The sequence below is a fragment of the Anomaloglossus baeobatrachus genome, chromosome 1 (assembly GCF_048569485.1).
Source record: "Anomaloglossus baeobatrachus isolate aAnoBae1 chromosome 1, aAnoBae1.hap1, whole genome shotgun sequence".
In the NCBI taxonomy this organism is placed as follows: Eukaryota; Metazoa; Chordata; class Amphibia; order Anura; family Aromobatidae; genus Anomaloglossus; species Anomaloglossus baeobatrachus.
The window spans coordinates 53,253,079-53,267,568 of record NC_134353.1 but is presented as its reverse complement, the minus strand read 5'-3'; the positions used below and the strand labels follow the sequence as shown (position 1 = coordinate 53,267,568).

The following is a 14,490-nucleotide window of genomic DNA, read 5'->3' as shown; positions in this document are numbered from 1 at the left end:
CCTCACAATTCTGTGTAAACATTACTGATAAGACTTTGCAGCTTCACATTCTGGCTTCATTATCTTTGGTTAACGCCTTCATGACTATACAGCTTAGAATTATATTATGGGTCTATGCGATGGCTACATAGACAGACAGATTATTATGCAACTACATCTATATTTTGTTTATATACACAGATATTCTTATTACGTTTAAACAAACAAACTGTAGCTAAGGAGACCTCCACACCACGGCACGGTGGCTCAGTGGTTAGCACTGCAGTCTTGCAGCGCTGGGGTCCTGGGTTCGAATCCCACTGAGGACAACATCTGCAAGGAGTTTATATGTTCTCCCAGTGTTTGGGTGGGTTTCCTCCGGGTTCTCTGGTTTCCTCCCACACTCCAAAAACATACAGATAGGGACTCTAGATTGCGAGCCCCAATGGGGACAGTGTTACTGTGATGGTGGAATATAGTGGATTGTGTACCATTTTGTGTAGGTTAATGTTTGGGCGTGGTTCACTGTCCATTCTGTGTTCCTTGTGTGTACATTGTTCTCTTTGCAGGTTTAATCCCTCCCCTGCCAGGCTTTTGTTCCTAAGTCGGGGGAGGGGGCGTGGAATTCACCTAACTTCTCTGCTTACCTGGGGGGGAAGAGTCAGTCTGTTGGGAACTTGAAGAGAGAAGGAAGAAGATTGAACCTCTGAGGGAAGCTGCGGCTTCTCAGGGAGACCTGGACATTTATTTATCGCTTACCGGACTATATTTGTGTTACTGGATTAATTTTACCCTCTGTTTTGTGGATTATTTGATGGACATTCTGTATTGCATGGAATAAATGCTCTTTGGATTGTACAGCCATCTCGCTCTGTTGATTGTGTGATATAGGAAAAGGACCCTGTGACAGTTACCATTGTATGTAAAGCGCTGTGGAATTAATAGTGCTATATAAATGAATAAATATTAATATAAATATTATATTATCCCATCACTTAGATAATAAAACCAAACAACAGAACACATTAGTTTTTCTAATCTGATTGTGTCACAAAGTCTGAAAATAACTAATTGACTTCTATGGGGAAGGTTCCAGGCATGCTCTGTCATCTGTGCAGGGGTGACTGCGCAGGAAGGGGAGAAGGTGAGCTGCATAGTATAGAGACATGGAAAAAAAGGACAAAAAAAAATATATAAATCTTATCCATGGAGTCTTATCAGGAGGTGACGCCTGGAGGCTACTACCTACTTGATTTGGTGCTTGTTTCCTTGCATGTGGGACTGGTACATCTCTATGGAGGTGAGGGTAATGCTGCAGATCGGACACACAAATATTCCTTCGCCTGTCGGTGAGAAAGAGCAAAGGATTTCAGTTCCTTAAGAAACATGTTGGCATTTCTTAACTCTACAGGAGGTAATATTTCCAGTTATCCACAATTTAGCGTTATACCAATGTATGGCAGCATGCAGACAGACTCCAGGATAAAACTTTGTTCACATGTTGGGTTTTTTTTTTGCATGTTCTGGAAGCAAATTTTTTTTTTTACTGCCAAAAAAGCAGATTTTGCTGCAGAAAAAAAAAAAAAGCAGCAAAAAAAGCAACGTGTGAACATGCAGAGATGCAACATACTGATGAACAACCGCTCGCACACCGATCATCCATCATGGGGGTATTCAGCATTGCACAGCATCCTACAGTATAATGGTATTGTGTCCAAGTAATGGTAGGCTTTATTTATATCTAATTTCCCGTTATCCCCCTTAAAAACCCTCAAGTGGATATTTGGAGCCATGGGACAGATACAAAGTAAGACTCCAGCTTAATCGGATACAAGGTGTAACCGCTCGTGTAGAACAGAGATATTTTGGCACCTAAACAGGAAAGAGATCTTTACAGTTAGAGCAGTCAGACTGTGGAATGCCGACCACAAGAGGTAGTAATGGCAGATACTATAACAGCTTTTATATCAGGGCTGGATGATTTCCTCACTACACACAACATTGTAGGTTATAAATGATTTAGTGACCAAATGTAGAACTGGTGGAGGAAGGGGGAACTAGATGGACCGGGGGCTTTTTTCATCCTATGTAACTATGTGTAACACCTCGTGCAGAACAAAGGGGTGCCGCACTATATATAACACAGTATCAGTATTGTCTGGCTCTCTAAGAGGGTCTGGCGTCTTACAGACCTCCCATTTCACAGCATGTGATGCTTTATTTCCACCACAGACGACTGGATGACCCAAAACCACCTGCGTCTCCGTCCCCCGTGGCTCGGTGTTTGGGTCATTCTCTGTATAGAGTAAGACGACTCAGTTGTGGTGCACTACCCGTGCGTCATTTGTTCTTACCCCCAGAGTCCATAGGGACCCCAGTCTCGCCCATCTCTTCCATCATCCTCTGGCGTGATTCGTTGCGGGCATGCTTTTTGCCGTTGTAGTGCTGTTGGGCCACCAGCGGCTTGTTGAAGGAGGCACAACACAGCTTGCAGTACTTGTTCGGGTCACTCAGGTCAATGGCGTTGTCCCCGCAGGAAGGATCTGCGCTCGCGTCCTGCTGGTTAAATTTCTCTCCCGCAGGAGACAATGAGGGATTGGACTCGTCGACAGCTGCAAACGGGAAAGAGCAACAGCTGAGACAACATATGGCACCACAGCCGCACACACAAGACCCCCACAACCAGGACTGCACCAGCATTGTATCCGGGATTACTTCTAACATAAAAATACCCACATCACAAAGTTATCACACTCCCCAACAAAAAAATTCCCTTTAAGCTTCTGTCTGGGTCTAATTTGTGGACTAAGCAGCCATTGGGGTCAGTGGCAGGTCTTCCCCTACGAGAATAAGAACTGAAGTGAAGTGGGATTTAAGTTTTCCACTTTCTTTCCGATTCCATTTTTTTATACTATTGGACAACCTCCAGATATAATCGTCTTATCGGTGGGTCCAAACTGTGGCCTTGAGAATGCCCTCCAGTTTCCGCGTCGGTAGGCCCTGACCCGGCGCCCACGTCGGTAGGCCCTGACCCGGCGCCCACGTCGGTAGGCCCTGCCCTGGCGCCCACGTCGGAAGGCCCTGACCCGGCGCCCACGTCGGAAGGCCCTGACCCGGCGCCCACGTCGGTAGGCCCTGCCCCGGCGCCCACGTCGGTAGGCCCTGCCCCGGCGCCCCCGTCGGTAGGCCCTGCCCCGGCGCCCACGTCGGTAGGTCCTGCCCCGGCGCCCACGTCGGTAGACCCTGTTCACCACATCCAAAGCAATGGCATCCCTGCTGCCTTTTCTGATCAAGTAGGTGTTACGATGGCCAAATAATTATAGTAGGGCCTGAGATGCTGGCAATTAGTAGAAGGCTCTGGTCCGGCGGCCATGGATTACCAACATGGCCACTGGACTGGGGGTCTTGTAAATTATTTTTCTCAAATCTACTTTATCCTGCTACAATTTATTAGTACAGGAAAAATGAAGTAGAGGCTGTTTAGTTCATAAGAGATATCTTAGACTGGACTATATTGTAGTAAATTCCCGGCTGCGTGAAGTCTGCGCCGATTTTATGTTTCCGGGTGTAAACATTAATAGATCTGAACAATGGTCATGAATTTGTTAATGGTTAACCCTTGCCTACATAAAACCGGAAAACTACATCAAAAGTTGGCTCTGATCGGTGCAGCTGTTGCCAGAAACATGAAAGATTGTTTTTACAGCATTTTTCGTTTTATAAAATGCACTGGATTATAAGGCGCACCCCAAATTTGGAGGAGGAAAATAGGGAAAAATAATTTTTATTTGTAAAATGACTGTCCGTCTTATAATCCTAGTGTGTCTTATATTAGCTCGCCAGGGGGGCACGGCGGTGGTAGAGCAGCTCAGGAGGGTCACAGGAGGCAGGGTCAGCGATGCTGCAGACTCAGGGAACGAAGGGTCGGTGATACTGTGGGCTCGTTGCGGCAGGCGCCATTGATCTACCGGCGCGCTGCGGGCTCCACTGAATTGCCGGCAGTTGACGCGATGGCATTCAAGAAAATGGCTGTGGAGACGACGCACACGCAGATTGGCCTCCGCGACCATTTTCTTAAAGTCCATTGCGTCAACCGCCGACGATTCAAAGCAGCTTGCAGGCAGATCAATGGTGCCCGCCGCGACACCCCATGAGCCCACAGTATCGCCGACCCTCCGTCCACTGACCCTCCTGACCTGCTTCACTGCGGTCACATACCCTTCTTTGTGCCCTCAATATCGCCGACCCTGCGCCACCACCGCCACCCCGGTAAGCCATATCCAGAATAAAAGACGCACCCCCATTTTACTCTCAGTTCTGGGGGTAAAAAAGTACGTCTTATAATCCGGAAAATACGGTATGTTATATATATATATATATATATATATATATATATATATATATATATATACACACATACATATATACACACACACACATATACACACACACACACATATATATACACACACACACACAAGCAATGGGTCCTGTACGGTAATAAAGGGCCAGTCTCACAGAGGTTAGGCCACTCACTGTCCGCAGTGCGGCTGTACATCTTGCGGTCACATGCTTGTCCCCCCTGGGAGATTTTTCCTTGGCAGATGACCGTGCCGCCTTCATCTCCTCACCTGTTTCTGCCAGGGCGTTCTCCTCGGAGCCCGTACACAATTCATTGGATTCCCCGTTCACCTGCTTCAGCTTCTTGGCATGAATCTTCCCTATGTAATGCGACTGGGCAACGACTGGAGAGCTGAACACCATGTTGCACAGGCTGCAGAACTTGTTCTTGTCCTGAGAGGAGTCTTTTTCCACCTAAAAGGACATAACAGGATCATAACAGTGCCGTTACTATCATTCCGGCGGATAGGTCACCGGATCCCGTTCTACAAGCTCCATACGTTATTATACCGATCTCTTAAGGGTGCTTTACACGCTGCGACATTGCTAGCGATCTCGTTAGCGATGTGACACACCAGATCGCAGATACGATTTGTGCGATCTGGCGTGTCACGTCGCTAACGAGATCGCTAACAATGTCGCAGCGTGTAAAGCACCCTTTAGTCCTGATGAGGCTGGTGGATACATTTTAAAAGGTCTTTCTGCCTGACAATTCCAAATAGCATTTTATGAATGCAGCTCTGAATACAGCAGTTCTGACCTAAATTTTTTACTGCAAGTACACCAGCTTCATCAAGTGTGAATGATCTATTTAATATTAGATGCAGTTGAATTGTGGAAACTGGTGACAGTTCTGCTGTAAAAAAAAAAATATAGTATATATATATATATAGTATATATATATATATATATATATATATATATATATATATATATATATATATATATATATATATTTATTATATAAAATATAAATATACTAAATAATATTATAATATATATATATATATATATATATATATATATATATATATATCTATATATACATTATTTAGTATATTTATATTTTATAGAATAAATTATATAAAAATATGCATTATTTAGTATATTTATATTTTATATATATATATATATATATATATATATATATATATACACTAAATAACTACCGGTATACTATATACTATTATATAAATATACACACAAAAGGAGAAAACATGACCAAGGTACCAATGATAAAAACAAACATGGCCGCTGTGCACTGGATATAGAATTCACTAGATTCTCATATTTATCACTTATCCTCGTAGATAGGTTGCAGTCTAACTGCAGGGACTCTCATTGTTTGCATGAACAAATTCATGCCACAGTTAGGGGCAGGGGTGAGTAAATGATCATCTTGTCTATTTAAAGAGCACATAATCTAGCACATATGATTAGTAGGGGAGTTCTACCATGAAGAAAAGCTCCTGCATTGCTTTGCAGCTCACGAATATTGAGGACTCTGAAGCACCTGCATTACATTCAGATGACTCCAGCCACGGGTCACGCCGCAGACCAGGACCTGAGCTTTAATTCAGAGGACTCCAGTCACGGCTCCTGCTGGTTTTTCTCACCCCGTCCAGGTCCATCTAGTTCCCCCTTCCTCCACCAATTATATATTTTGTCCCTAAGTCACTTATAAACAACAATGTTGTGTGTAGTGAGGAAATCATCCAGCCCTGATATAAAAGCTGTTATAGTATCTGCCATTACTACCTCTTGTGGTAGGGCATTCCACAGTGTGACTGCTCTAACTGTAAAGAACCCTTTCCTATTTAGCTGTCAGAATCGCTTTTCTTCCACTCGCAGTGAGTGCCCCCTGGTCCTTAGTACTGTCTTTGGAAGAAATAAGTCATGTGCCAGTCCTTTATATTGACCACACATGTATTTATACATATAAATGTGTATACAAAAAGTGAATTCTCTAAGTTATCAAAAGGCCTGAAAGAAAAAAAAACTCACATGAAACTCCACATGATCCACTTTGTGTTTCTTCTTATAGGTCAGTTCGTCCAGCTCCTGTTTCAGGAAATACAGGCGCACTTTTTGAGCGTGCCTTTTACCCTGCAGAGGAGGGAAGGCATCATATTATGCACATCCAGAAGGGAATAAATGAGATTTCAGTCCCATGTTAAAGGGGTTTTCCAGACTTGCTATATACTTATATCAGATAGGTGGGGGTCCAACACCTGCCCCCTCATCAGTCAGTGGTGAAGCTCAGTTCCTAGTGAAGTGAATAGGGGGTGAGTTGAAGTCCCCAGGAGCAGGGACTATGCAGTGAGCGGGGCTGTGCTGCTGAGCTCTGCTCAATGTTTGCGTGAATCTGGCATTGTTCTTACTTTTTACTGTTCCTCTACGTTCCTCCAATATGGCCTCCCCCTTCCTTTTTTATGCGCTGTATGTAAACCTAGTATTGATAGCCAAGAGGGCGTGATCCTCAAGAAGATATCAATCAGGAAAGAATTTAAAAAAATCACACCTCTTTGACTAAAAAGTACTAGATTTTCATAAAGGGCGCAAAGTGGGGTGGAGGACTGCTGTGACTACTGGTAAACTGGGGTGGAGGACTGCTGTGACTACTGGTAAACTGGGGTGGAGGACTGCTGTGACTACTGGTAAACTAGGGTGGAGGACTGCTGTGACTACTGGTAAACTAGGGTGGAGGACTGCTGTGACTACTGGTAAACTAGGGTGGAGGACTGCTGTGACTACTGGTAAACTAGGGTGGAGGACTGCTGTGACTACTGGTAAACTGGGGTGGAGGACTGCTGTGACTACTGGTAAACTGGGGTGGAGGACTGCTGTGACTACTGGTAAACTAGGGTGGAGGACTGCTGTGACTACTGGTAAACTAGGGTGGAGGACTGCTGTGACTACTGGTAAACTAGGGTGGAGGACTGCTGTGACTACTGGTAAACTAGGGTGGAGGACTGCTGTGACTACTGGTAAACTAGGGTGGAGGACTGCTGTGACTACTGGTAAACTAGGGTGGAGGACTGCGGTGACTACTGGTAAACTAGAGTGGAGGACTGCTGTGACTACTGGTAAACTGGGGTGGAGGACTGCTGTGACTACTGGTAAAGTAGGGTGGAGGACTGCTGTGACTATTGGTAAAGTAGGGTGGAGGACTGCTGTGACTACTGGAAAAGTGGGGTGGAGGACTGCTGTGACTACTGGTAAAACGGGATGGAGGACTGCTGTGGCTACTAATAAAGTAGGATCGAGGACTGCTGAGATTACTCGTAAAGTGGGATAGAAGACTGCTGTGACTACAGGGAAAGTGGGGTGGAGGACTGCTGTGACTACAGAGAAAGTGGGCTGGAAAACTGCTGTGGCTACTGGTAAAGTCTGTGGAGGGAGGACTGCTGTGCATACAAGGAAAGTAGGGTGGAGGACTGCTGTGACTAGAGGGTAAGCAGGGTGGAGGACTGCTGTGACTAGAGGGTAAGCAGGGTGGAGGACTGCTGTGACTAGAGGGTAAGCAGGGTGGAGGACTGCTGTGACTATTGTGAGAAGGGGGTGGGGAAGCCAGCTGTGCCGACTGTTCGGTATGCATTATAATATAGAGCTGATACCAATGTGGCGAGCTTGATTTATTGTTATAGAATGAAAAACCACCCAGAAAGCCATTTATCTGCAGAAGCATCAGATATAGCGGCCGTACCACGTAATGTGCGTTCCTGTGGGCTTCAAACTGTAAGACCGCCCCACACACCCGGCAGAAGGTGTCTGTGAAGAGCTCCTTTTTAGTTTTTTCATCCAGTTCTATTTCTGTGAAAAAGAATAAAAAAAATATATTAGTAAATTACCAAAGTATCGTAAAAATCACAAAATAACAATATTCCCCCACCCACTCATGTATGTATCACGTCTATGCAGATTTCCATACAGGTAATGTGAGTTCCCACAATGCGCTGCACCCTGAAAACCAAGACAAAAAACATAAGCTTGGACAATATTTATGCCGCTTTGGAATTTATGTCTGCACAAAGAAGCTGCATTGTGTGATCAAGGCCTCAAATTATCACTGTCACTAAACCGCGATATGTCTCAGAGAAGTCCACTTCTTTCTCCACTTATGAGCCACTTCTTTTCCTCCGCTCTGAACTCCTCGTACTCTCTAAAACCCAGCTAAAATCCTTGAGAGATCAGATTGATCTTATCCTACTGAGGGAGCAGGTTACATGTTGGTCATATAAGACTATGGAGCTGTGGCTGTAGCGAGGGTCAAAAGCAGAGACTCAGACAGTGCTGCATCTTTCTAGTAAGGGTTATATCTCAGCTTTACACCTCAGTACTGCTGTTTAGTGTCCTCCATGCTGCTTCATATAGACAGGAGAGCAGGAATCCCTCACGTCTTTGTGTGTGCTGTGTATGGGAGACATCATAGCAGATTGTCTCTGAGCTGGTGGGTGGAGACTACTAAAAATAGGGGTAAAGGGGCCACCTCAGTATTGCTTTATAAGATCCTCCCTTCGGCTTCTGATCATGTGTTTCATATAGACACAAGAGCGGGAACCCCTCACGTCTTTGTGTGTGCTGTGTATGGGAGACATCATAGCAGATATTCTCCACCCACCAGCTCAGAGACGACTGAAAATAGGAGGTAAAGGGGCCACCTCAGTATTGCTTTATAAGATCCTCCCTTCGGCTTCTGATCATGTGTTTCATATAGACACGAGAGCGGGAACCCCTCACGTCTTTGTGTGTGCTGTGTATGGGAGACATCATAGCAGATATTCTCCACCCACCAGCTCAGAGACGACTGAAAATAGGAGTTAAAGGGGCCACCTCAGCATTGCGTTATAGGATCCTCCATGTGGCTTCTGATCATGTGCTTCATATAGACAGGAGAGCAGGAATCCCTCACATTTCTGTGTGCGCTGTCTATGGGAGGCATCATAGAGTCTCCACCCACCAGCTCAAAGACGACTGAAAATAGGAGTTAAAGGGGCCACCTCAGTATTGCGCTTTATAGGATCCTCCATGCGGCTTCTGATCGTGTGCTTCATATAGACAGGAGAGCAGGAATCCCTCACATTTCTGTGTGTGCTGTCTATGGGAGACATCATAGCAGATATTCTCCACCCACCAGCTCAGAGACGACTGAAAATAGGAGTTAAAGGGGCCGCCTCAGCATTGCTTTATAGGATCCTCCATGCGGCTTCTGATAATGTGCTTTTTATAGACAGGAGAGCAGGAATCCCTCATGTCTTTGTGTGTGCTGTGTATGGGAGACATCATAGCAGATATTCTCCACCCACAACTAAAAATAGGAGGTAAAGGGGCCACCTCAGCATTGCTTTATAGGATCCTCCATGCGGCTTCTGATCGTGTGCTTCATATAGACAGGAGAGCAGGAATCCCTCACGTCTCTGTGTGTGCTGTGTATGGGAGACATCATAGCAGACAGTCTCCACCCACCAGCTCAGGGACAACTGAAAATAGGAGCTAAAGGAACCGAATGATCCAAACTGGCATACACTGCGCTGGATTTATTAAGAGGAACACGTCACTTAATGAATCTGGTGCCTCTAGTAAGTGGAATGCACATCGGGGAGCTGCGCCAAAATTTCTACCTAGTCAGGGATTGGTGTATTAAATACCGCCAGATTTGATCAATTTCGAGTTTTGGAATAGTCTTGGCCCTGTCCCACCTCCCCACGAAGGAGCCAATCCAAAGCGGAAGGAAAACAATGAAGTCATGCAAGCTGTGTGGGGGAAGTTCTTAAGATTTGGTCCTTTTCAGGATGGCCCCTGCCTCACCGCCCGCAGCGAGCACCAGCACAGCACCCCCGCAGCATCGCCCCTGCCTCCTGGTGACCATTCTGCACCATCCCCCAGTAAGCTACATTCGGATTATAAGACCCATCCATCATTATCCACTCAAAGTTTTGGAAGTAAAAGTGCGTCTTATAACCCGAAAAATATGATATTTATCCCAGAAAATTATTGCTATTACACTTTGTTATACACATGTTTATTTCCTATGTGTGTATTGGAACAAAACAAAACAAAAAAAAAAAAACAAAAAAAAAAAAAGGAGTGTATGAAGCAGTTTCCACACTCAATTTTGTCAGCCTCAAAAAAGCTCAGTGTGCACATGGCTTTAGAAATCGCAGCAGGAATGGGGCAGTACTCCGATTTCTACAGTCTGGAGAGGGAAAGTATACAGCTGTAGAAATGGAGGAAAACACATGCATAGGAAATACGAGCAGGATAGAAGCTGTGCTGTAAAGACATCAGCACCCTGGATACACACAGAGATCACTTCCAGCCTGTATTACTGGGAGAGACGCTCCCACAAGAGAAAAATCTGAAATGTGGATCAGGCTACAGACTCCAAATCAGGGAGACTAAAAATGAATGAACGGACGAAATGTCTGGTATAGAAATATTGCCAAGTATCTAACAGTACTGGGACAAAATTGTAAGAACGCTTGGTAAAGTATAAAGCTGACAATTAAGTGTCATTATTTCCCTTGGTGTGTAGGGGTGAATGCCTTGCATTTTCTGACCAATCAGTACTCACGTTGTTGGACTGCGTAGGGACACTCCCTCTTGACAAAGGCAACGCCCAGTTGTCAGTTCATCTTTACAATTTCAGGAGGAATATCAGAGGAACAGCGCGGTTTAGGGTTTCAAAAAAGATGTCATACGAGTGTTGGAAGAGGAACTTTTTTTTTTTTAATTTTAATTATTTTCTAAAATAAGGCAGCAATGAAGGTTTTATTGTGTGTCCTCCATAGAGACACACAGATTACAGCTCTGCACGATGTACGAGGCAGGCGGGGGTTATCCGCAGTCTCAGGTGCCATCTGTACACAGCTGCTGTAGCCTTTTTATGTTTGCAGTCTGCTCCCACGAGAGGTTCCCGGTTCCCCAGGTACGATAGACTGTGAAGAGATTGTATTTCATGCCGGCACGAGCCTGGAGATGAGCTGCGCTACAACTACGTGCACATAATGTCTGATAGTCATCTGAGAACTATGCGTTACATGGCACGGTAGCCTGCTACAACACAAGAGTATGGGCAATCCTCCGGCATTTTAGAACCAGTCATCTGAGACCTGTGCATTACTGTCACACTAGGTACGGGGAAGTACCAACCAAACGGTGAAAGGGAAGAGAAACCCTGTGTCTAGGCAGATGGTGACCCCTGACCAAACCTACTACTGGTCCCTTCGATCCCTCACCACCCTACGCACCTACGCTCCAAGCTGGATACCTAACCCTAGATATCCCTAGTGCTGGGCCCTAAATGGGGAACGGATAGGCTGAGCTCTTCATCAACCCCACTAATCACTAGAGAAGACACAAGGAGGAAACACCGGGGGAAAATGCATGATCTACTTCTCTACAGATGACTCCGGTAGAAGTTCAGCAGAGTTTCAACAACAATACCACAGAGGAGTACAAGCCGCCTGCTTGCAACCAGAGCTTGAATGAACTGAATAATATCACAAGCACCAGTCCAGGGAAGATGGGAGCATTTAAGCACAAGGGTAACACTGATAATCAGCAGCTGGATGGAAGGAGAGTTCCATTGGGTCCTAAAGGGGAAGAGATTAAAACCCAGCAGGAAAGCAATGAATACTGACAGCAGGAACAATAGAAAGTCAGGGAGCATTTTGAGCAGCCAAACGCTGTGACCTTCTATTGCCAGAAACCACATGACTTTCTGTCACCTGTGACAGTTACATGGCATGGTGGCCCACCACGTTATAAGAGCCATGCATGGGGCAATCCTCCGGTCTTTTAGAACCAGTCAGCTGAGACCTGTGCGTTACATGACATGGTTGCCCACCACGTTATAAGAGCCATGCCCGAGCAATCCTCTGGTCTTTTGAACCAGTTATATGAGACCTGTGCGTTACATGGCATGGTAACCCGCCACACGAGCCATGCACGGGCAATTCTCTGGTCTTTTAGAACCAGTTTTCTGAGACTTGTGCGTTACATCACATGGTGGCCTGTCACATCACAAGAGCCATGCACGGGCAACTCTCCGGTCTTTTAGAACCAGTCATCTGAGACATGTGCGTTACATGACATGGTAACCCGCCACACGAGCCATGCATGGGCTGTCCTCCAGTCTTTATGAAATAGTCATCTGAGACCTGTGCATTACATGACACGGTGGTCCGCCACATCAAAAGAGCCATGCACGGGCAACTCTCCGATCTTTTAGAGACATCTTCTCTCTTACCCAATGCGTGTAGAATTGCAGTCTACAAAAAACGTGACCAGTGCCATATATCCCAGACTATGCTCCCCCCGAAATACGGTGCATCTAAGCAAGAACAGCAACATACACAGGCTATTTGACAGATCGCACCATGAGATAAAAACTGGTAGCACAAAGGACCACACTCATGACGACATACGAGGCCTACTAATCAGAAGAGGCTCCGACATAGCCACTGGACTACGGACGAGGCCAATGGACCTGTGTCCTGAATAACTTTTTGCTCAACTCTAGTCCTTTCGACTATCTTTAAAATATCACATAAAAGAATTAGACACCTTGTACTCCCCTAAGTACTGGAGTACCATTGCGCGAAAATTCTGCAACATCCTGATAATTTTTAATTAGTCATTTGCAAGTTGAGTGAATTAATAAGAAGGGTCCTGGTCCAGAGACCAAGTCAGCGCCCCTTACCCACCGATATTTACAGCTCTTTAGATTAGCCAGACTAGTCGTGGCATGACGCAAATACGATATCGTGCCACAGTGGTCTATTCCAAACAGGAACCACAAATGTTAGCAGGCAGGAGGCCTCCAGTGGCCACGCAATACGTACCGGGGTCCGATAAAATTGGGGAATTTGATATTGACCTCATAAAGAAGTTTTTCTATTAGACAGTTCTGATGAGGTCCAGTGGGCTGGGAACATGGACAATCCGTTCCTCAATCACTGAGAAATCAGCGTTTGACTTGATATGTAAATGAGGCTGAAGAGCTATGGTAGAGCTGAAGTCTCCGTCACTCCAGCTCTAGTCTCCACCCAGTGACGCCTCCTCCTGCGTGATTGACAACCTGTTATATGACTTCAGGAAAAGGGGCCATGAGTCAAGCAGGATGAGGTGATCGTAGGTGAGGAATAGAGCTGCAGTGACTGAGGCTTCAGATCCATCAATTCTAACGCTGATTTCTCAGTGACGGAGGAGCAGACTGGCCATATAAAGGAATTACTGGACTTGTGAAAGAGCTACATACCCATGTAAATAGCTTGGGGGTACAGATACAATTAACAGAGGGTGGTAATAAAAGGATCGTTAAGTGGTAAGTCACAATGTTCTCCACTGCCTTAAAGGGCAATCCTATGGAAATGTATGGCATCTCCACTGGATATGCATATGACATAACTGTATAGTAGAAGCAGATCCCACCAATAATACCCACATTTTTTTTTGATAATGGGGTCTTGATGAATCCTTATCAGTGGAGAGGTTGGCATAATTCTTTCTTATGTACTGTATTTATTCGTGTATAAGCTGACTTTTTCAGAACATTGTTTTATGCTGAAAAAGCCCGCCTAGGCTTATACTTGAGTGAGGGTCCCACTTCTGCATTATAAGACACACTTTTTTTCTTTTTTGAGGGGTAAAACTTACCGGGTCGGTGCGGTGGGGTCACAAACGCAAGGTCTGCAATACTGTGGCTCGGCAGGCATCGGGCCCCGTTAAACTTGCTGGGCTGTGCTCTCCATTGAGCCCGCCGGCGGCTGACATGATAGACAGCTTTCCGAGATCTCAATCTGCGCATGCGCTGCTTCGGCAACCGTTTTCCTGAAGTCTATGGTGTCAACCGCTGGCGTCTCCTGAGCAGCTCTACCACCATCACCACCCCGATGAGCTATTATCAAATACTAGGATTATAAGACAGTCTATTAAAAATAATTTTAATTTTCCTTCTCTAAATTTGGGGTGCATCTTATAATCCTAGGCTTATACTCGAGTCAATAAAGTTTTCCCAGTTTTTGTGATAAAGTAAGGGGCCTTGGATTATATTCAGTTTGGCTTAGGCTATGTTCACACTGCCGTTGTTTAGCATCAGTCACCTGC

General features: G+C 45.3%; 1 protein-coding gene across 1 annotated transcript in view; it reads right to left on the bottom strand.

The window, feature by feature from the left end:
- The window catches only part of KRCC1 (lysine rich coiled-coil 1), a 64,417-nt gene that overhangs the window by 25,244 nt on the left and 24,683 nt on the right, over positions 1-14,490 (bottom strand). The window contains exons 2-6 of the mRNA XM_075346705.1: positions 8,087-8,193; positions 6,385-6,486; positions 4,611-4,794; positions 2,334-2,591; positions 1,229-1,322 (exon numbers count right to left, since the gene is read on the bottom strand). Of these exons, the coding sequence (XP_075202820.1) occupies positions 1,229-1,322; positions 2,334-2,591; positions 4,611-4,794; positions 6,385-6,486; positions 8,087-8,193 (745 nt within the window). The remainder of the gene's footprint in view (positions 1-1,228; positions 1,323-2,333; positions 2,592-4,610; positions 4,795-6,384; positions 6,487-8,086; positions 8,194-14,490) is intronic.